Source organism: Amblyraja radiata, chromosome 5 (assembly GCF_010909765.2).
Source record: "Amblyraja radiata isolate CabotCenter1 chromosome 5, sAmbRad1.1.pri, whole genome shotgun sequence".
Taxonomy (NCBI): Eukaryota; Metazoa; Chordata; class Chondrichthyes; order Rajiformes; family Rajidae; genus Amblyraja; species Amblyraja radiata.
The window spans coordinates 91744521-91769270 of NC_045960.1; the positions used below are offsets into that span (position 1 = coordinate 91744521).

General features: G+C 41.9%; 1 protein-coding gene across 4 annotated transcripts in view; it reads left to right on the top strand.

The window, feature by feature from the left end:
• The window catches only part of sipa1l2 (signal induced proliferation associated 1 like 2), a 463054-nt gene that overhangs the window by 222969 nt on the left and 215335 nt on the right, over positions 1-24750 (top strand). For all 4 annotated transcript variants that reach the window (XM_033021738.1, XM_033021739.1, XM_033021741.1 and 1 more), the window contains exons 6-7: positions 5584-5758; positions 7574-7677. In XM_033021738.1, the coding sequence (XP_032877629.1) occupies positions 5584-5758; positions 7574-7677 (279 nt within the window). The remainder of the gene's footprint in view (positions 1-5583; positions 5759-7573; positions 7678-24750) is intronic.

The following is a 24750-nucleotide window of genomic DNA, read 5'->3' on the forward strand; positions in this document are numbered from 1 at the left end:
GTGTTGGAGTAACTCAGTGGTGCAGGCAGCATCTCTGGAGAAAAAGGATGGGTGACGTTTCGGTCCAAACCCTTCTTCAGACCTGGTATAAACCAGCATTAAAGTTCTGACCATTTTTATTTTTTCATTTCTTCTCCTTGCTCCTCCTTTTATATTTGGCAGTGTATATGTTTTTAAGTTGTTGGATGGAATGATAGGAAGGTTTCCCCATTTTAATCATTAAAATAACCACAAATATGGCAAGATACTTAATGGAGGACCTTACGGAAGCCAATTAAGTATTTTTTTGAAGTGCAATCACTATTGCAATGTTGGGAAATATAGCAGCCAATTTGGATGCAGCAAGTAATTAGTGAGATGAAAGAGCAGGCAATCTTGTTGGTAATATTTGAAGGATTAATATTGGGCAGGAATGTATAAGAACACTTCTGACCATCCTCAAATTAGACATGTTAACATGTCATTGCAGTAGTCTTTGCTTTGCATTGAAGTCTTGCCCTAAATTACAAAAGAAAACGTAGAAAGTAGAAAATGTTCATGTGCTGAACCTTTTACAAAAGACATGAAACAAATATATTAAAACTATTATAATGTTAGATTTCAAATCATACCAAGAAGAGCATTATTTTTGTTAATCTGAGAGTAAAACATTATGACTGTTAGGATGAATGAATTACTGAGCCCAACAATTTGCAGAATTTAGACAATAATCAGCAGGAAAGGTTCTTCATCTGAAATAAACTTCGGCGATTAATCTTCATTCAGTCTTCACAAATACCATGACAGCACTTTTCCCCCATGCAGGATCTGCTTATAATATCATCTCTTCCCTTCTAATGTAAAATATTTAACAGATTGACCATCTGTAACCTCAGAAAAATGTGGATAATTGGGGCAGTGCTTATTGGAAATCAAGACATTGGTCAACCTTCAGGTGAAAGGGTTTAACTTGGTGGACGTGAACCAACAAATGGATATCTCACTATTTTAGAGACTTCACTGTTTAGTTTAGATACAGCATGGAAATATGCCTTTCAGCCCACTGAGTCCGCGTCAACGAACAATCGCCCATTCACACTAGTCAACACTAAACACTAGTTAACACTGGTAAATATCTATCCAAACCCTCCCCATCCTTCCTGCAATGGGCAAACAGATAGACACAATACATCAAATGTGGCCTAACCAAAGTCCTAAAAAGCTGCAACATGGCTTCCTGACTCTTATACTTATGCTCTGACTGATGAAGGCAAGCATACCAAACACCTTCTTTACCACTCTATTAACTTGTTTTGCCACTTTTTGGGAGTTATGAACTTGGACCCCAAGATCCCTCTGCATATTAATGCTATAAGGATCTTGTCATTAACTATATATTTTCCCCTTGCATTCAACCTCCTAAAGTGCATCACCTCACACTTGCTTGGATTAAACTCCATCTGCTACATTTCCACACATTTTTGTAAGTGAGCTATATCCCGCTGTGTACTTTGACAGCCTTCCTCATTGTCTGGAATTCCACCAATTTCATTGTCTCCTGCAAATCTCCTAACTAGCCCATCTGTAATTGCATCCGTCATTTATATACATCACTCACAAATGGTGGATTTCTGAATTTAATAATATGAACCATTCATATGTAGTGTTTTTTATAAATCAATGTTTGTAACCCAAGAATGCCTAATCATTGATCTTTTGTTTTATTTTTATAAAAGGCTGATAAATTAGAGTAAGACGATGCTGAATGCAACAATTGTAGCTAGGTGGATTTTATCTGTAATCTGGAGTAGTGCTGGGTTGTGACCACCCAGAAGATGATCAGTTTTTCACCAGAGTTTGAGGGAAAAACAGGATTTTGCCGCAACTGGTCAAGTGGTGCAGTTAGTAGAGCCATTTCTTCCCAATGCCAGTTACCCAGATCCAATCCTGACCTCAGGTTCTATCAGTGTGGACTTTGCATGTTCTCCCTGCAACAATATAGGTTTCCCCCAAGTACTCAGTTAATTCTCCCAGATCACAAAGATATGCAGATTAGTAAATTATTTGCCCTTTGTAAATTGCATGCAGGTACAGCAGGCAGTGAAGAAAGCGAATGGCATGTTGGCCTTCATAACAAGAGGAGTTGAGTATAGGAGCAAAGATGTCCTTCTGCAGTTGCACAGGACCCTAGTGGGACCACACCTAGAGTATTGTGTGCAGTTTGGGTCCCCTAATTTGCGGAAGGACATTCTTGCTATTGAAGTGCAGCGTAGGTTTACAAGGTTAATTCCGGGGATGGCGGGACTATCATATGCTGAGAGAATGGAGCGGCTGGGCTTGTTTACTCTGTATACTCTGGAATTTAGAAGGCTGAGAGGGGATCTTATTGAAACATATAAGATTATTAAGGGTTTGGACACACCGGAGGCAGGAAACATGTTCCCGATGTTGGGGGAGTCCAGAACCAGGGGCCACAGTTTAAGAATAAGGAGTAAGCTATTTAGAACGGAGATGAGGAAACACTTTTTCACACAGAGTTGTGAGTCTGTGGAATTCTCTGCCTCAGAGAGTGGAGGCCGGTTCTCTGGATACTTTCAAGAGAGTGCTAGATAGGGCTCTTAAAGATAGTGGAATCTGGGGATATGGGGAGAAGGCAGTAACGGGGTACTGATTGGGGATGATCAGCCATGATCACATTGAATGGCGGTGCTGGCTCGAAGGGCCGAATGGCCTACTCCTGCACCTACTGTCTATTGAATACCATTGAAATGCAATTGAAATATAAGGCACTTTACTAACTGAAGCAAACTGAGTTGTAGATCACATAAACCTCCAAGTCTGAAATTCAGTTGCTATTGCAGAAACTTGTGCATAAAATCTGGACAGACTCAGCAGTGTTGAACTGAAAGAATATTGTACAGACAGTGATGCTGTCCTTTGAAGCATTATAGCAAGCTATGGAGGGTGGTGCATAAAGGATTCCATGGCACTATATGAAAAGGAGCTTTTACTGTCAAGCAACATCCATAGAGTATACAATCTGATTTTATTATTTTTCTACATCAGGGTTATGTTACTTCAAAGTTGGCTTCATACAAACGAACTGTGGAAATACTTGTAAAAGAAAACCACTAAATCTTTTTGGAACATCTAGATCTAAATCTTTTTGTACAAAATAAATGTTTTCATGGTATGAAAACTCTCATTCTTTCCCAGTTAAAATTCACATCTCGGAGTAGAGCTCCACGCACGTGTTTTGTACAGCTATCAGGATTTGCAGAGGTCTCTCCCAAGTTCAGATCATGCTTGGCCTTGCAAATTGAGCTTTACAACCCCCAAATCTACTTTGCAACATTAATTCTCAGGTTCCCATAAATAGTATGATGCAAATCTTGCAATATGTACAATATGCTAATACAATGATTTGCTTATTGAAGTTCACAAATAGGATCAAAACCTATAACCTGAGATGAAAGCAAGGTCATTACAAAATCTCTCTTTCTCTATGCAATGTCCTGGTCTTTTTTTGAACTATGGACTTCACTGATGTTTATTTGTACTTGATTTGTAGTCATATAGTGTCATAGAGAAAACGCCCTTTGACCTACCTTGTCCATGCTGACCAAGTTTGCATTCTTAGCATTATACGTCATCATAATTTAAACATGGTGAAAATTTACTTTCTACGCCTTATGATTTTTCAACTGTATGATCTGCCAAGACACGTTGGGGGACAGTTAATTCAACTACGTTACTGTTAGCTTGAAAAGACACAAAGTGCTGGAGTAACTCAGCGGGTCAGGCAGCATCTCTGGAGAACATGGATAGGTGACGTTTCTCATTGGGATCCTTCTTACTGTTAGCTTGGATTTGCAAAGGCTAAATCAGGTAGGAAATTAATGAATAAGAAGGATCTTTATAACAATCTGTTATTTTCATGTTTATCATTATTAGACTATGGAACATAGACAAGTAAAGCACAGGAACAGGCCCTTTGGACCACAATGTCTGTGCTGAACATGATGCCAAGCTAAATTAATCACCACTGCCTGTGTGTGATTCATACCACTCCATTCCCTGCATATCCATGTGCCTATCTAAAGGCATCTTAAACGCCACTATCATATCTACCTCCACCACCACCCCAGGCACTGCGTTCCAGGCACATATCGCCCTCTGTAAAAAAAGAAACGCCTCGCACATCTCTCTTAAATGTTGCCCCTTTCACCTTGAAACAAAGGCCTCCATCTAGGTAAAAGGTTCTGACCATCTACCCCAACTGTGCCCCTCATCCGATGCACTAGAGAAAACCATCAAAGTTTGTCCATCTATTCCTTGTAGAAGATACCCTCTAATCCAGGCAGCATTCTGATAAACCTCCTCTATACCCTCTTCAAAGCCAACACGTCCTTCTCATAATGGGGTGACTGGGACTATATGCAATACTCCATATACGATCTAACTAAAGTCCTATAAAGCTGCATCATGACTTCCTGACACATGTACTCAATGCCCAAATCAATGAAGGTATGCCACTTGTATCACTCTATCTGATTGTGTAGTCTTTTTCAGCGAGCTAAGAACTTAGACCCCAAGATATTTCTATTGATTAATGCTGTTGAGGGTTTTGCCATTAACTGCATATTTTGTCCTTTCATTCAACCTCCAAATGTGCAACACCTCACACTTGCTCAGATTAAACTCCCATCTGCCATTTTTCCATCCATTTCTACACTGATCTATATTCTGCTTTATATTTTGACAGCCTTCCTCACAGTCCACAACTCCAGTGATCTTTGTGTTTACAAATTTACTATCCAACCCATCTACATTTATGTCCAAATCATTTGTACATATATCACATACAGCAGAGGTCACAACACAGATCCCCATGGAACTCCACTGGTCACAGACATCTAATCTGAATAATGCCTTTCACCATACCCTCTTTCTACTATTGGTAAGCTAGCTGTGAATCCATACGTTTATGTCACTGTGAATCCCATGTATCTTAATCTTCTGGATTAGCTTGCCAGGGTGGACTTTATCAAATGCAATACTAAAATCCATGCAGACAACATCCACTGTCCTGCCCTCATCAATTACCTTCGTTACCTCAATTATTAGGATTAGCCATTTTGGTTGGTGCAGTTTTCTCCAGTTACTTGAATTTACATTTCTCAACTGCTATAGTGGGATTTAAACTAGTATGTCCAATAGGCCATATCTCTGGACAGTGTACTTGACCAGTATACTACAATTATTTGTGGGATCGCACTGTGCAGAAATTGACTGGCATGTTTTCTGATTCAAAAGTGACTACATCTTAAAAGTACTCTGCTAAAGGGACTTACTGATTTAATGGAAGGCCTTGCATACGTACGTTTGTCAGTCTCTTTGCATATTTTTCAGTGCCAAGTTCAGTCTGAAGGGGCAGATGTGGTTGAAGATTTTGGTATAGGTTGGCTTTCTCTCGCGCGATGCAGAAACTTAGAATTTATTTTCGTCCAATCCTAGGACAGAAGGGATTTCAAGATCTGCTAACCATTTTTTTTTAGTTATATACCTGGCAGTCATTTGTTAAAATTATGACTTTTATTTCAGCTAAGCTTCCAGCATAAAGTTGGAGTCCTTTACTGCAAAGCAGGCCAAAGCACTGAGGAAGAGATGTACAACAATGAGACAGGAAGCCCAGTGTTTGAAGAGTTCCTTGATCTCCTTGGCCACAGGGTGAGACTAAAGGGCTTCGGCAAGTACAGAGCACAGTTGGACAACAAAAGTAAGCCACTTTATCTTTTTGTTTTTGGAATAATTTATCTTGGCTGAGAGTTAAAACAGGGAGCAGGTGAATTTTGCAACAGGGGTGTTTATTGAGGAGTCAATTTATTGAGGAGTCAATTGCAGGGAAATTGAGGAGATGTCTAAATGAAATAAATTAGTAAAAATGGGGCCTTTCAACTATCCCAGCGTAGTCTTGGAAAGGAACAACACAATGTGAAAGTGAGGGTGAAGTTTCTGAAGTGTATTCAGAACTTTCTTGATTATTGGGTTTCAGGCCCAATGAGGAAGCTGACTTTGCAGAACTTTGTTCTGGGTAATGAGCCAGGCCAATTATGGTTTGGTTTATTATTTTTTATTATTGTCACGTATCAATATACAGCGAAACATTTTGTTTTGTGGGCTATCCATGTATGAATATAATCAATTTTTACCGAAAATCTGTAATTATCAGAAAGAGTACAAGGGACACAATGAGGTAGATTGAGGAAACAGAAATACATCTTTAGCTTATGTGATGTAATTTCACCAGTCTGACGAGTGGGGAACAGTTGGGAAGTAACTTTCCCTCAATCTGCTGGTATGAGTGTTAAGAATATATGGATGGGTTATGTGTGGCAAAAATCAAATAAATAAGTTCTGCTCAAAGAATCTATAGTGTGGGAGGGCATCTCAATATCTTTATTCTTCCGTTTCTTCTGTTTTCAATGAAAATCTGAATTAAATGATATTAAGTAAAACTTGAAGAATATGGCTATTGGTTTATTCTTATGAAAATGATTAATTTACTATGTCGTTAAGAAATGTACTGAAAACACTAAGAAAGAGGATTATTGGGCAGAAGTATAATAGCCTTTCTGAATAAAAATTGCTCAGATATGGTGAATGAGTTATGATCTAAATGTTGACCTCAGACCTAATAAGCTGATAGTAATTTGCTGATATCAAATCCTATGACAAATGTTGGATCTGATTTATAAATGAGTTAGTTTATCTTGCAGAATTAGGAATTTTAAAGTTCAGAATAATCATTCTGAAGAGCTGAGTTGCCATTATCATTTCCCTTTGGAGTATTTTGATGAACTCTTTATGGCTATGCGCCTAGATATGTTTCCCCTCAGATAATAGAGATTGTGAAAATTATGGACAGTCCTGACTGGACAGGTAAATATAGGAATAGGACCCGAAAAGTTGCCCATTCCTTCTCTCTAGAGATGCTGCCTGTCCCACTGAGTTACTCCAGCATTTTGTGCCTACCTTGGATTTAAACCATCATCTGCATTCTTTCCTACAACATTCCATGTTGGGAATGTATTTTGGAGGTGGTTTTCACTAGAATAGGAGAATATTCAATTTAAGGTAAATCGGTGAAGGTGTAACATTTTAGACATTTTAATTGGCATGATTTGTAAAAAGACTGAAGTGGAAATGAAGTGGTAAATGATATGCTTGCGGAATTAAGGTCACATTCAAGTACATGCTTGGGACAAAGTGGAATTTATGATGATGAAGGCCATTAGCTTGAAATGTTGACTGTTTCATTCTCCACAAAACTGCCTAATCTGCTGAATAATTCCAGCATATCTATTTTTATTTCAGAATTCCAACATCGTGTATATTTTTCAATTTTCATGATCTATTCTGCTTTTGCTTGGGTTTACCTAACAAAGAAGGGGTAATGTTTCCATTCCTCAGCATTCCCATTCCTTGTGTTAAAGAACATTCTGTCTAGTCCCTTAAATGTACTCTTCAGAAAGCGATTGTAATTGCTATCATTTTCCGTACACTTTTAAATTGTTTTATTTTCATATTTTAGCTGACTCCACTGGAACTCATTCTCTCTATACAACATATAAGGATTATGAAATCATGTTCCATGTATCAACGATGCTTCCATATACTCCCAACAACAGACAACAGGTATGCAAGTCATCAATGTCAGGCAAGTCATCAATAGAGGTGATCATATTTTTAAGTGCAAGATAAATAGTTATTTTTAAAAATCTGCAGCACTATGTCACACTCTCGCATATAAGAGATTGTAACTATTGCTATAGTCCTATTTTGCCCAATTACTTTTCTTGTAAAGGTATGGTCTGAAGATTAACAATTGTAAAATGTTGTTACTTCCTGCACAATATCACAAATAAAAGTGTAGTTGGTTATATTTTAAGTGTGCTCTGTACTAGGTGTAATCACACTTGAAGCAGAGCTGCCAACTCTCTCGCATTGAGCGTGAGACTCACGCATTTCGCCCAGCTCTCACACTGATCACAAATTTCTCACGCTCTGTTGTGAAAAATTCTGTGATCAACGAGAATTTCAAAACTAATATCAAGTGCTTCTGTGCGCGTCTGTTGACAAGACAGCAGCATTCTTATTCTCTGTTATTCTCACTTGACCGAATCGTCTCACACCTCCAAACCATGTCCCCATGCAAATTTACATTGAAAGACACAGACCCAGTGAATGAGTGTCACCCAGCGCAGCAGGTAAGGCCATGTCCTGCTCCCGGCGGCAGTCGGAATTTAAGGATTTGCGGGAAAGCGGCTGACATGAGCGAGGCCAGCGAGCGGCAGGAGAGAGGTACATGGGCCGCGGAACTGGGGGGGCAGCAGCCCCCCACTTTTTTGGCCAGACGTGTTTCAATGTCTCCGGCTTTGGCCGAGGCGCTGCTGTGCTCTGAGCAATCTGGTCGTGGGTGTTGGAGAGCCGGGGCGGAGGGAGGGATGGAAGCAGAAGCAGTGGCGGGGGCAGATGTGGAAGGGGAGCAAGAGCTGGCGAGTGTTTGCCGTGCTGGCGTGTCGCTCGCTGCAGCTCCGGCCATGGAGCAGTCTCAGTGCAAGAGTCCCGGGCCGTCGGAGGCGTCGGAAGCATTGTGCCACAGCTGTGAGAGTCTCTGTGCCGAATTCGCTCTGTTGACCGGCATGGACCAGGCTGCGGCTCGGTGCATCCTGGAGGACAACCAGTGGCTGCTGGAAGTAGGTACCAAGCACTGGGTGGAAGCGGTGAAAGATAGTGTCCTTCAAATGGGGGTGGTTGGAGAAAGTATCCCGCTTGCCTGCTAGATTTTCACTTACTGTAACTGCAGGAAAAATGTTCCCGATGTTGGGTGAGTTCAGAACCAGGGGTCACAGTTTAAGAATAAGGCGTAAGCCATTTAGGACTGAGATGAGGACAAACATTCTTCACCCAAAGAGTTGTGAATATGTGGAATTTTCTGCCACAGAAGGCAGTGGAGGCTAATTCACTGGATGTTTTCAAGAGAGAGTTACATTTAGCTCTTGGGGCTAGTGTAATCAAGGAATATGGGGAAAAAAATAGGAACGAGGAACTGATATTAGATGAACAACCATGATCATATTGAATGGCAGTGCTGGCTCGAAGGGCCGAATGGCTTATTCCTGCACCTATTTTCTATGTTTCTATGCTTGAGTATATGGCAATAAAACTCGACCACTTGATTTTGAAGCATTCATACATGGTGGAGGTATAATGTAGTCATAGAATGATACAGTGTGAAAACAGGCCCTTCGGCCCAACATGCCCACATGCCAACATGTCCCAGCAACACTATCTGCTTTTGGTCCATATCCCTCCAAACTTGTCCTATCCATGTATCCGTCTAACTGTTTCTTAAATGTTGGGATAGTCCCTGCCTCAACTACCTCCTCTGGCAGCTTGTTCCATGCACCCACCACCCTTTGTGTGGAAAAAGTTACCTCTTAAAAATACTTTAAACAAAAAACATTGAAATCATACTTCTACAATGCACTAAAACATGATTTTAATACATCAAATTTCAAAAAGTCCTTACCGTGGGAGGAGGGGCACCCCCTCCCCCCACTCGGTTGCTCCACTCCCACACCGGGTACCCCCAAGGCCAGTGATCAGTGATCGCTCAGCCCCCCCCCCCCCCCCCACTTTCAAAAATGCTCCACGGCCCCTGGTTCAGACGGTGAGCACTGTCAGATGTGAGCGGGGAACTGAGGCCAGTTGTCCATGATGTCTGGATCCCAATGCTCAGCGCTTCGTGTTTCGGAGTTGGCTAATGTTATTGATTTGTAATTAGCCTGATTTGTAATTAGTTGACAAAACATTAATTTATTAATCTGGAATATCCAAGGGGGTGGGATAAGTGTAATATTAAAATGACATGCAAGATGGTAGGCTGTCTGTCACAACATACAGCCCCAATTACCCATTATTTCCTTCAGTTAAATATTGGGAAGGTAGCACTATTGTCATTTGCCATTCAACTATTATGTTTGTTTACCTCACTGACTATTTCTAACCCCCCCCCCCCAAATTCCTTTGACAGGTTGAATGGAAATGTCCCCAATCTCATTGTTTTATTAATTGAATACGTAGATGAACATCCTCAAGGAGTGTAATCAGATGGAAACTGATTCAGATACGATGTTTAAGAGCTTGTTCAAAGAAGGGGCATATTTTAAAGGAGTGACAGAGATACTTGCAGGGGAATGTGTGAGGAGGTTATTATTTGTCTTTAGTTTTTGCTTGAACCAGGACATCTGAAGATTCAAAGTTTAATATAGTAATTGTGCTGATACTGACTCCAACCAACCACGTAATGAATATTTTTCGGATGCCATTTAAACTTCACTTTGATTTTAATCACTTCAATGTAAAAGTAATTGGGAATGGGGAGCATTGGAACAAAAATTTGCTCTTGGTACATATTAACTGTAATATAATGTATGCATGTTGGTAGGTGCAATCAAAACAAAAATATTTTTATCATTGTGTTATGAATACCACAGAAAATATTATGTACTCGCAAGATCACACTAAATAGAATATTATTGCTTAAATATATATTGTTATTGGACTTTGCATTTCGGAAAAGTCCCAGCTGAGAGGAAGACAGCAAAATACTAAAAATATTGGAGGTGAAAATGACTTCAGGGCAGTTTGTTAGGAAAATGAAAGAAATGGTAACAGAATACTTATACAGCTGAGTGAGTATAATTTTATGGATGAGACATTGTGTTCAACCAATTGATGACTTATTTGACAAAGTAACTAGCATGTTAGATAACAAGGAAGCCAATGGATATAGCAGATTTTGTTGTACCAAATTTGGTCTGTGAAGTGCCCCATAAAAGATTACCGCATTAGGTAAGCACCTGTGGACTTGGAACGTAATAGGTTAAGTCCAGGGGATCAGATATGGGGCTTTATGTGTGGGCCAGATATATTGTCAGTGCAGAGGGGCTAGGAGCAAGGCCAAGTGTGCATCCCGAGTCAAGGTCTGGAATAGTACTCGGTATGCATTCAAAGCTGGGACAATGGGAGTGTTCAGCACTGGGAACCTAAGCAGGTAAGCAGCTATGATCAGGGTAGAATAGGGGGCCAGGTATAAGGCTGGACTCAGGGTCAGGAATGAGAGAAGGTATGCAACTGGAGTCAGGGTCAGGAGTAGTACCAGGTGTGCAGTGAGACCCAGGTTGGTCAACATGGGCCAAGTGCTTGATTATAATCTGATTTCCATACATGAATACACTAAGATCATTCATGTGCTGCATCTGTTGATCAGAGCAAAGTTCTTTTGTGGAATGTAATTAGGAATGTTATTTAGCCTAAGCTTATTCATAGCTAATCCAATTTAAAGCATAAATATTGCATTCAAGTGTAAGTTAAAAGACCCTCTACAGTATCACCAGATTGCACAATTTCAAGCTGAAAAATGCAAAAGTTCCATACCATGGGAGCTCTTCCGCCCCCCCCCCCCCCCCCCCCCCCCCCCCAGGTCGCTACGCTCCCTCGGCTTGACTCTTACAATTTCTCGCTCCCTAACTCTCACCCAATGTTGCCAGCCCTGCTTGAAGTATATACCATGTAATGTGTTTTGCTTGATTCCAACACCGCATTATAATGGAGGATGACTACAAGAACTTACAACATACAATCAAGATTTAATTTGTGTAATTGATTCATTGTGACCCTTCTCTGATGGTTCAGTTGACCAAAATTCTATGAAACCATATAAACCAAAGGAATTGAGATTTACTCGCTCCCCAACTCTTTAATGTCTCAATATTAGATGTACTACGCAGATTCTGCTGTGTTGATTTTCAGATTTTTCCATTTTATGTCTTAATGCCAATTGTGGATTCCTGTTAAATCCAATATCTTACAATCCAATGTAAAAAAGGGGAGATAAAGTTCTCTCTCATTAGTACTTCAATGGAATTTCAAAGAATATATATTTAAAATTAAATAGCCTATGCTGTTAAAGTAAATGTGGGTCAGAAGGGAATTGAAGTTAACATTTCTTTAGTGAGCAGCTTTTGGAAATGATTGCAAATCAGTTTTTTGTGATTTTTTTAGTGTCGTTGATAGATGTACAGAAAGTGAATGTCATTGAGCGACATATCTATTTGAGGACATCAGTGGGAGGAAAATGATGTTCAGCTAGATTAATTTCCTTATTTAGTAATACAATTTTGAATAAAGTCTGCTCTCTTATCACATAACTGAAATGAAATAAGGTAGCTATGATTTGACTAAACTGAGAGATTTACCTAAAGGAAAGTATCTGCAGACCATCAGGATGTAGGGTTCACAGTGTATGGTATAGTTCAGTCAATCTCAATAGAAATTGTTCATGGGGGTGAGAACAAATATTCCTATTTCAGTTTTAATTAGCAACCTCATGCAATGAGACTGCACTGACAAAGGAGAAAGCAATTAATGCAATACTGCAATAAAGAATGCTTACTGTTGCAGTACAGAAGAAGCTTTGCTCTGTATCAGGCAGTTGCATAACTGACCTGGGCGATGTTGATGCTGACTCTACATGCCTGAAATGAGTCATGTTCCATTCCCCAGTATTAACACCTCTCACCTTGAATATGAAATATCTCAGCAAGATTGACCCCAAGTGTGCAATTTTTTATGTATATTATCTTGATGTTCCTTTGCTGCTACTGTATATACCAGAAGAAAAAGTTTATAATATTGCTTCATTACCAGATAAATTAACATGCAAGAGCAAAATGTTGCATATTGCGGCAATCTAAAATAAAAGTTGTAAACATTGGAAACACTCAGCAGGTCAAGTACATCTGTGTAGGGAATTAACGTCTCGTGTTGATGACCTTTCATCAGATCTGGAGGAAGGGACAAAATGCTGGAAGTGTGAAATGCAAGACCATTTAATATAGTTCAGTTTGATGTTGAGCTCTGAAAGCTGCAATGTATTAAGGAGCTGTTCCTCAAGCTTGCATTGAGTTTCTTTCATTGGTACAGTGTAGGAAGTCAAAAATAGATCAGTGGGAGTGGAACAGAGTAACGGCAACTCGGGGTCATGCTTTCAGCCTGAATAGAGCTGCAAATTTATCTGCATTGTATTTCCCCTATCTAGAGGAGACCATACCGTGAGCTGCAGCGTGCTAAACTGCAAGAAATATTTTTTTCCCTTTTCAAATCTCATTAATCATCTGCTATTTGCACCATCACCAGACACAACTTTACCACGCTCTTTCAGCAGGTAGCACAACTACTTCCACCGTTCAATCTTCACTTGATTACCATAGTGCGCTGTTCATTTCATTAACCTTGTGGGCAGAGCTGGGGAAATAACAGTCAACTGAATGCAGATTGTGGCATGACAATAAGGAAGACAAAAACAAAATCATCCCAATGTTTATATCTTTCTCCATTTAATGCCTTGCAATCAAACTAAAATTATAAAATTCACTGCTTCACTTGCTTCCACTCATCATATCTGGGAAAGGCAGCAGGGTGCCAGGGAGGAGAGTACAGGTGAATTTATTAGGCATCAGGACTGATTGCAGCTAAATTACTCACTACATTTACTCTTCTGGCCTCCACCCGCCATACCACTTATTTTGCATTTTTTAATCTATAACTTTTATCAGTTCTGAAGCAAGAATATTGGTCTAAGGAAGGTCAGCATTTATTGACATCTGAATTGACCCCGAGAAGGTTAATGTAAGCCATCTTCTTGATCTATTGCAATCCTTAAAATGAAGGATTAAGTGTAGTTGGACAGGGAACTCCAAAATTTAGACCCAATAACATTTGAAGGAGTAGGATTTTTCAAAGTCACTTGTTATTTATAACTGGTCTAAAGGTCGTAAGTGATAGGAGCAGAATTAGGCCTTTCGGCCCATCAAGTCTGCTCTGCCATTCAATCATGGATGATCTGTCTCTCCCTCCTTACCCCATTCTCCTGCCTTCTCCTCATAACCCCTGACACCTGTACTAGTCACAAATCTATATATGCCTTAAAAATATCCATTGATTTGGCCTCCACAACCTTCTGTGGCTGTATCTGACTGATACCTTTAAATGACTGATGGTAGAAGGCATGAGTTTGGGAGATGTTGGGACAGCCCAGATGGGTAATTGTTTGTTGATAGGCCATGCATTGCTGGTAAAAGTAATAATTGTTTACTGTGGTGGATGAGAGACCAGTCAAAAAGGCTAATCAGCCCTGAGTATTGTTGGGAATGACCACAACTGGTCAAATGTTACTGATTCCCAAATGTTCAATCATGTGTAACACAAGCCCTTTGCTCCATTGGCTCTGCCCCACACAATTATGCTTTACTCTTCACTTCCCTGTTTGGGAAGTGTCTTTAAACAACTGTAACCATTGCCATGCAGTAACAGCCATTAAGTATTTTTGAATTTATTACTTATGGACCATTGCATTTATGACTTTGCATATGACCTTGGCGTGGATTCAGTTAAAATAGGCTCGCATATCAGTCTTCTGGGGTGGGCAAGAGACTGGAAAATATATAGGATACTAGATTACATCTTTCTTTGGAACCCTTCAGATAAAAGACAAATTGAAGATTTATTTTTCAATTGAAATAATGTAAGAGATCACTCTGACCTCTATTTACATTTATTTATATTTATTATATATGTCCTCCGGTTTGTTTTATGTGGGGGGTAGGCGGCGGGGTGGTCAGGGGAAACTTTTTTTCAATTTCTTACCTTGCCGGAGATGCAATTGTTTTCCGGGTCGTATCTCCGGTCGCTCTGCGGCCTAACATCGTGGAGCTGGAGGCCTTGCTCGGGACTGACTTTGAGCCCCACTGCGGGGCATGGATTTACTATTGGAGCCAATTTCTTGCCTGGGATCGACACTCTAACTGCGGCCTGCAGACTTTAACATCGCGGAGCTCGCAGTCTCGGGAGAGACCGAGTTGGGAGGCTCCAACGACGCAGAAAGTTCGACAAGCCCTGACCTGGGGTAGATTGCTCGTCGCGGGAGAACTGAGATTCCCCCCCAATGCAGGAGCTTGATCGCCCTGACGAGGAGGCCCGCCACCAGCTACGGGAGTAAGATCGTCCCAACAGAAGGTTAAAGGCCCCCGACCGCTGAAGGACAAAGAAGGGAAGAGATTGAACTTTTTTTTCGCCTTCCATCACAGTGAGGAATATGGAGGACTCACTGTGGTGGATGTTATGTTAAAATGTATTTTGTGTATTCTGTTGCTTTATATTAATATGACTGTATGACAAATCAAATTCCTCGTATGTTGTAAAACATACTTGGCTAATAAAATAAGTATGAGTATGAGGATACTCGCATCCTGTACAAAGTGATCTCCATTTCAGCCAGAACCTATCATTTGACGGAACTCTCAAACTAGAGTCCACAACCATAAGAATACTATTTCTTGAATAACCTTCTTGCATTTAAATATGATTTTGGCTTTGATTGTAAGAAAAGTGAACTTGGATAGTTGAAAGTATAGAGACTTGATTTTAAGTTAATGTGTTAAAGAAAGAGATGCTCTGTGTCTGCACCCTAATCAGAGCCTCTATCCCATATGAGATGTGAAAAGATTGAAGCAGGATATTGTAAACGGTCATGGCTAGGTTTCAAAATACAAAGACATAATAGCGACTGTCCATAAATAACACCTCTTCATCTTGGCTATTGCTTCATGGCTTGGTTACAAGTCTTTGGAGATTTAGACTCCAAGAAACTGTAAGCTCTTTCAGCCCCAGTTTTATTTTCCCTATGTGTTTAGCATTTGACTTGTCATGTATATAAGGCCACAATTTCCGGTTAAATATAGGCCCAGATCTTCACTCCTCCAGATCTGCTTTTGCAGTTGATCACTTTGTAAAGCAATGCACTACTGCATTCTCGCCTTTTGCACGTAATTAGGTTCTGTATACGAACTGGGAAGATTACTTGTGTAAAGGACTCAGTACTGGAGGAATTCAGTGGGTCAAGCAGCACCTGTGGAGGGAATGGCTAGGTGCTGTTTCAGGTCGGGACACTTATTCAGACTTTAGTTGCCTATCCATTCCCTCCACAATTACTATGCTACCTGACTCACTGAATTCCTCTGGCACTTTGTGTTTTACTCAAAATTCTCCCCCAATTCCCCCCCTCCCACCCACACCCCGCCCACACACCCCCTCCCCCCCATATCCCTCCTCCCCCCCCACCCTCGCAAACACCTCCCGCCCACATACACACCTACCCTCCCCCCCCCCCCCCCACCACAGACCCCCCCGTGGTGACTGGCACCCAACGGGTCCCACAGTCTGTTTTTTTGTTAATAAAAATGAGCTTTTTTACACCCTTAACAGTTCCAAATTTGTCACCTTAAAGTTTTAGAAAGAATTTTCAATTATATTCAGCTGTAGGGTACATCCTCCTTGCAACATGTTGGCAGGAACACAGTGGAGACTTAAATATTGAAATGGTGAGATTTATTTTACGGGGTTGTAAATCTCAAAGGTTTGTCTTCAGAATATGTTTCATTTTCAGAACTTTATTTGGTGCAATTTCCAACCGTCTTGTAATAAAACTTTGTTATTCTGTCTGCAAGAACAAATCATCTTTCTTAGAAGGGCAAATTATCACTTATTAATTTGATACAATGTCAAAGGGTTCAGCATTTTGCATGGGATTTGACCCAGCGTGCACCATATTGGCTTTTATCACATTTCAAATTTGTTTCAAACAGGATTGATAATTCTGTTATTTTCATTTTTGGCAATAGTATATCCTTTCCTTTTTCGGCCAAGGTTCTATTGAATATGACTCCATATATCAATCTCCAGTGTGCTTAAAAGATAAAGCAATAGGATCATTAAATTGGAGCAAAAGCACTTGTGCAAGTATCACACTTGGCAGATGTGGCCTAGTGTCTTGTGCTCTTTGGAGGCTTGGAGTGGCATTAGGATAGTTCAGTTAAATTGTCACTGCACTGCATCAATGCTATTTTGCCAGCCAGTATTATTGATTTAAGAGCCTCAGTTCAACAGACATCCCACCTGATAATTTTGCTCTTGAATTGACACATTCATTGATATACATTCATATGAAATGTAATGAATAAAATGTGTTAATGCAAAATGAAAGTTTCTGGACTAAAAGTAATGTATAATATGCTGCTTAATTTCTCTCATGTGATCCAACAGGAAAAATGTTTATGTTCCACTAATTTAAAAATAATTTAGAACCTTTAGTGGTAATTAGAAAACTGTTAAAAACCTTTACTTTCTCATGCAGAATCAATTTCTTGTAAATCTTTAAATTATATTGCATTGATCTGTTGATGTCTTTCATTACTGCTGGTGCTTCCAAAAGCTGTTGTGGGTAGGGATGGGAGTGGGGACGGCAAGAAGCAAACTCTTCTATTTGACCTGATTGCTATTGTCATACAAAGAACATCTGGAAGTTGTCCTGCAGGAATGGAAATCTACTGTTTCTGTGTCTACTGGCGCCAAACAGATGTTTGCAGTAATATATGGTTCACCCCAGATAATTTCTTCTTTGATTAGCCTAGAGCATGAGGATGAATATATCACAGACACTGTGACATCGTATGTCAGTTTTTATGAGGACAGTTGCATACCCACTAGGACCCGGATCTGGTTCAACAAAGACAAGCCCTGGTTTACAGCAGAACTCAGACAGCTCCGCCAGTCTAAAGATGAGGCCTACAGGAGCGGGGATGCAGACCTCTACAGGCAGGCCAAATTACAAGCTGAGAAGAGGAATCAGAGCTGCCAAGGAAAGGTACAGGAGAAGTTAGAAACATAGAAACATAGAAAATAGGTGCAGGAGTAGGCCATTCGGCCCTTCGAGCCTGCACCGCCATTCAATATGATCATGGCTGATCATCCAACTCAGTATCCCATCCCTGCCTTCTCTCCATACCCCCTGATCCCTTTAGCCACAAGGGCCACATCTAACTCCCTCTTAAATATAGCCAATGAACTGGCCTCAACTACCTTCTGTGGCAGAGAATTCCACAGATTCACCACTCTCTGTGTAAAAAATGATTTTCTCATCTCGGTCCTAAAATACTTCCCTCTTATCCTTAAACTGTGACCTAGTTCTGGACTTCCCCAACATCGGGAATAATCTTCCTGCATCTAGCCTGTCCAAGCCCTTAAGAATTTTGTAAGTTTCTATAAGATCCCCCCTCAATCATCTAAATTCTAGCGAGTACAAGCCGAGTCTATCCAGTATAAGGGAACATATACAGGGAGAAGAGAATGGAGCCTAGGATGGAGCCTTGTGGAACCCCGCAGCAACGGCTAGCTGGGGAGGAGAAAGAGATGCCTATGTTTGTAGAGAAACTCCTATCTTTGAGGGGGAGAGAATGGGTAAGAAGGGGGGGGGGGGGGGAAGAAGGAGTGGAGACACTTTTAAGAAGTATAATAACGTTTAGCGGGCATTCTACCTACCGGTAGGTCTTCCTTGGTCCTGAAAACTCCAATGAGCCAATCGAAATGCCTGGTCAGCGAAGGAGTTTGCCTACGGCTGCCCTCGACTGCCTGTAAATAAATAGCGACCCCACTCCACTGCACTAGGAGTTAAAAAGACCCATGCCGACCAAATTTTACTCCCGAAAAAGTTTTCAACATGCTGAAAAATTTTCCGCGACCTAGCTGAGGCCACGAGTATTCAGGAACTTCCCTCGAGCATGAAGGAGAGTTCCAGCGACCTCATAGGACCTCCTAGGACCATGTGTCGACCATGCTGCGAGTTTGAAGGTCGAAGACACTCTTCTAAACTCGCAGATTAGGTCGCCCAAGTGGGACAGCCCCATGACTCCAGTCTACGAAGACTGGACCCTTCCCAACCCACTCCTCCCCAATCACCACTTCATACCTTACAGTCCGCAAAGACAGGGCCCTTTCCCACTCACCCCTCTCCAATTCCACTTAACACCCACTTATAGCCTGACTCCAGTCTGCAAAGACTGGGCCCTCGTCCACTACCCACCCCTTCCTTGCTGTCCAACATCAGTATGGCCACTTCTCCATCACCAACAATAGAAATTGAGGAGGTGGAGAGGCTATTCAGAAAACAGAAAAGTCAGAAATCTACAGGAACGGACAATATTTCCCCCTCTACCCTCAGGCTCTGTGCCAAACAACTGGCACAGGCCTACACAGATATTTTCAACCAGTCCCTGCAAACCTGTACTGTCCCTGCCTTCTTCAAAGTCTCCACTATTGTCCCTGTACCCCAAAAGGCAAGGATTACTGGTCTTAAGGACTACAGACCTGTCGCACTGACCTCTGTAATCATGAAGACCCTTGAAAGACAAGCTGGCCCAGCTGAAAAATATCACGAACCTGCTGGACCCTCTTCTGTGTGCATACCAGGCCAATAGATCAGTGGATGACGCAGTCAACCTTGGCCTGCGCTTCATCCTCCAGCACCTAGACTGCCAGGGGACCTATGCAAGGATTATGCTTGTGGATTATAGCTCAGCATTCAACACTATTGTGCCAGAGCTACTACGCTCCAAACTCTCCCAGTTGACTGTGCCTGAACCCCTCTGTCAGTGGATCACCAACTTCCTGACAGACAGGAAGCAACAAGTGAGGCTGGGAAAGCACATCTCGGACCCACAGACCCTTAGCATAGGAGCACCGGAAGGCTCCGTACTCTCCCCTCTCCTTTACTCTCTCTACATCAACAACTGCACCTCCACAGACTCCTCTGTCAAGATTCGCAAGTTTGCGGACGACACGACCCTGATTGGACTGATCCAGGATGGGGAGGAATCTGCCTATAGGCAGGAAGTGATGCAGCTGGCGTCCTGGTGCCTTCGTAACAACCTGGAGCTCAATGCTCTTAAAACAGTGGAATTGATTGTAGACTTTAAGAGCTCGCTCTCCCCTCCCCCCACTCACCATCAACAACACCACAGTCACATCTGTGGAGTCTTTTAAGTTCCTTGGAACCATCATCTCCAAGGACCTTAAATGGGGGGGGCACCTAAATGCCACTAGGGGGCGCTGTCCTGTGCACGGCTGCCCAGCCAGCAGCTGTCTGTCTCTTCATCTTTTTATTTTTTATTTTAGTTAGTTAAGTGTTTTGTTGGAGGTCTAGACTATTTTTATGTGGAGGGTGGGGGGGGGGGGGGAGGGGGAAACTAGCTTTCAGGGTCCCTACCTGGTCGGAGAGGCAGCTTTTCTCCGGGCTGCAGCTTCGACCCGTCCTCGCAGCCTACCAGCGGGCCTGGAGTGGCGTTTTCTGTCTGGGACCGCCCAGAACCACGGCTTCGACGGCGGCACAGCGCTGGAGCGCTATCGCGGAGCGGGCGATGCCTTGCCTGGGTCGCCACGCTGGAGCTCCTGTGAGCTGAGACCGCCGGGAACAACATTGCGGAGCTGCGAGTCTGTGGAGCGGCCAGCTGCGGGCGGCGGCACCGAACTTTACACCGGGAGCCTGGGATCTCGCGACGAGATCACCAGTTGTGGAGCTCCAACCAGCGCGGCCTTGTTGGCTTCGGAAGCCGCGACCTCCAGTGCGGAAGCGGCCAGGGTTCCCCGGCCGCGGGGAGGACTCTCCCGACGCCGGAGCAACATCACCCGGCGAGAACGGCCAGGAACATTGGGCCTCCGTAGAGGCAACTGTGGAGGCCTCAATAGGCCCGACTATGGGTGAACTGGGGTTGGGGACTGGACTTTGTGCCTTCCCTCATGGTGGGAGCCATTGTGGGGGGATGTTCTATGTGTTTAAGACTCTCATTGGTGTTATGTCTGTATTCTTTTTTTGTGTGCTGCAAAATGGCAAAAAGCATTTCACTTCGCTACACCTGGGTGTATGTGAATGTGACTAATAAAATACCTTTGATACCTTTGATACCATCGACTCCACAGTCAAAAAGACCCAACAGAGGATGTACTTCCTGCGACAGCTGAGGAAACACAATCTGCCTTAGGCAATGATGGTCCAATTCTATACGGCCATCGTAGAGTCTGTCCTCACCTTCTCCATCATGGTCTGGTTTGACTCAGCCACCAAGCACACCATCCGGACGGAGGCTGCAGCGAATCGTTCGATCAGCTGAGAAGGTTATTGGCTGCAACCTTCCCTCCATTGACAAACTGTACACTGCAAGGGCCAGGAAGCAAGCGGGTAAAATCATCTCTGACCCCTCTCACCCTGGCTACAAACTCTTTGAAGCTCTTCTCTCTGGAAGGTGACTCCGGACTGTCAAAACCGCCACAGCCAGACATAAAAACAGCTTTTTTCCCCATGAGCAATAGCTCTACTCAATAACCAAAAGTCTGTAGCCTCCTTTTGCTCTGGTATTTTATTTCATTCACATGATAAAACTATAATGCTTTATTCTGAATGTTTTATGTTTTATTGTTTACTGTATGTCGTGTTGTTACTTGCGAGCGGAGCACCAAGGCAAATTCCTTGTATGTGTACATACTTGGCCAATAAACTTATTCACTCATTCATTCTCTCTGTCTATACTACAGATGGTCAAGAGTTTCCATCAGCCCATTCTAATCAAGTGTTGCCCCTGATTCTGAAATGTAAGATTATACTTGCCTCATCTGGCGGGATTGCTGAGGGTCTAGATGACATTTGCGTATGGACCTTCTCAATGACTTTGTGTCACTCTTTCTTGGACATGCATGTCTGGCTTTGGTCCTGTGTTCAAGCTTCCCTCATAATTAGAGCACCTAATGTTAGCTGATTCTGCGTCAGATCTGATGGAGAGAACATTGTCTAAGATTTCAAATTGAACATTAAGAGGATGCCTTGTCACATGATTGAAAGATCCCAAGGCACTGTAAATGGCCTGTCCACTTTCACGACCTCATTCACGACCTTTTTTACTCGTAGACATTTTTCATCATGTTGAAAAAACGCCCCAACCTACTTGATGCCACAAGTACCTACGACTAGCATCACACCAACCTATGACCTACCTACGACCTATCTACGACCTCCTACAACCTCGTGACGACCATGCTGCGAGTATGAGTCAAGGGCAAACTCGGCAGAGGTCGTGAATTAGGTCGTGAAAGTGGGACAGGCCCTTAAGACAGATGTTCTGCCTGATCCTGAGTGGTGGTCACCCATCAATTGCACTGTATTAGAATTTTGCAGGCATTTCATTATTATTTTCGGAAACTGGCTGTGTCCAAATTTTCTGCGGAATTTCCAATGTTGCAACATAATGATGGGAAAGGTATTTCATTTTCTCTGAACATTCTGAATGCTTGTAAGATGCTTACATAAAGACGAGCAGTTCTCTGTGAAGCTGTTAACAGCTTCTCTCTCAATGAAGCTGTCAACTGTTAAATGGCTCCTCAAGTATTATGGGCACTGCAACATTTTCATATTGGCAAGAAGTATTTAAAATAATTTATAAGAGCTTCTATAAGTATTGTAAAAAGAACAATAGAACAAGTAAATGTGGGTTCCTGAGAGACGGGAGCCAGCAGCGTGTTTGTTATTTTCGACTTTTTTTGGTATGTCCGAATGTTTGTGTTAGTGTCTCTCAGTGTGCCTTGCGTGGGGGCATTGTGGGGGAGAAAAGGGGGCAACCTTTTTTGGACGCTTCCTCGACGGAGAGGCGACTTTTTCCATGTTGCTTCTCCGCCTCCCCTCTTGCAGCCTAACAGCTTGGATTGGAGCGGCCTTTCCCGGTGTCGGGCCCAGAGCTTCAGCAGCGGGCGCAACGTGGACTTTTCCATCGCGGAGCGGGGGCGAACCCTTGCCGATGGGTCGCCAGAGTGGAGTGCTCCAATCGCTGGCCTGGTGACTTTGACATCATGGGGCTGTGGTCTGCGGAGCTTCAATAGACAATAGGTGCAGGAGTAGGCCATTTGGCCCTTCGGGCCAGCACCGCCATTCAATGCGATCATGGCTGATCATCCGCAATCAGTACCCCGTTCCTGCCTACTCCACATATCCCCTGACTCTGCTATTTTATGGCCCCGACCACGGATGAACAAGGGAGGAGGACTAACTGAACTTTGTTGCCTTCCACCACAGTGAAGAATGCTGTGGTGGATGTTTGTGTTGGATTTTATTGTGTATTGTGTGTTCTTTTTTTCCAACTGTGTCGCTGCATGGCAAATTCATTTCACTGTGCCTTGGTTGGTGCATGTGACGAATAAATTTGACTTTGACTTTGACTATAATTAAAAAATGGCTTCATCCGGGAACAAATCTTTTGTGTACTTTCACAGTGGAAATAACTGAGGGTCTTGGGAAGGGAAAGGAACTTCTGAAGAAGGGTCTCGACCCTTTAACGTCACCTATTCCTTCTGAATTTCTCCAGCATTTTTATCTACCTTAAAATATTTAATATTCATTTTTTTTTTAAACAACTGGAAGAGTTATTTGAAATAAAAGCTGATTAAACACTCTGGAACTGATGTAAACATCTTGATCATTTAAAAAAAAAGTGGCTGCAGAAATGGTGGATTTATTTAATTTGATCTTCCAAACTTCCAGTTAAAAGGAAAAAAGACAAGTGTGTTTTTTGTCATTCTGAACCAGAACAATGGAATTTGTATTTGCTGCAGCATTACAGGCTCATTGAATGCAGCCACAACAATAAATGTAATAACTTATCACTTATTCCAAGTAGAGTAGATCATGATAATGGAAAAAAACAAAGTACATGGAGCAATCATAGTTGCGCCTAGTAAGAAAGGTAGAAAATATGACATTGCTTTTCAGAAAAAACGAGAGAGATAAAAAGACAGGCAATACATAAAATCAGTTATCCTGATATTAATCAGAGGGAAAAATACTATAGTTCATTTTAAGAAAGCTATAAGCAAAAAACATTTAAAATCAAAATCTGATTAAGCAGACATTCTAAATTTTTTTGAAAGATAAATTGTTTGACAAATCTCAAACTTTCTTGATAACTGGCAGTATTAATAATGGGAACAAGTGCATGTAGAATATTTGGGGGACAAAAAAATGGGCTACGAGGCTGACACAATACATTTTTAACAGTGAGTGAGGATTAGTTTGAAGGACTAATAAGAGTGACTAGGTTAAACCTATCATTATCAACTTCTCAGTGAGGGCCGTAGAGTGCCACAAACATTAGGACTGGGGATTTTAACTAGTTTACTGATGCATTAAATAGTAGTGTATAATATGTCCATGTCTGCAAATGATGCAAACCTACGCATGGCAGCAGGCTGTGAGGAGAAGGAAAATACTTTGCAAGAGGATTGAGAAAAGTTAAGTGAATGGATAAGAAGGTGGTAAGGGGATGAGCAGGTGAGTTATTTCTATTGGTATGAGAAAAGTTAAAATGCATGTTTCTAAAGTGGTAGGAGCCTATTAAACATTACTGTTCAATTGGATTTGAGGATACATAATACAAAGCTGACATCGAATGTAGAAAACAATCTGCATGTTGTCCTCAATTGTTAGACTTAGAGCAGAAGTGGAAGGAAGTCTTGCCACAACCATAATAGACTTTGGTGCGACTGCATCTGGAGTGGACCCAACAATGTCTCTGTACCTAAAATACATTGATGTCTAAGTGGCAATGCAATTAATGTTAACTTGAATAATTCTTGGGGAAATAATGATGTCTTTTAGAATTAACCTTTTTCTCTCAAATTCAAGATTTTGTCAGGAATTGACAGGATTGAGGTTGAGGGAAGTCGAAGTCAATTTAACATCTCTGACTCAGAAGATAACATTGAACTTTTTGA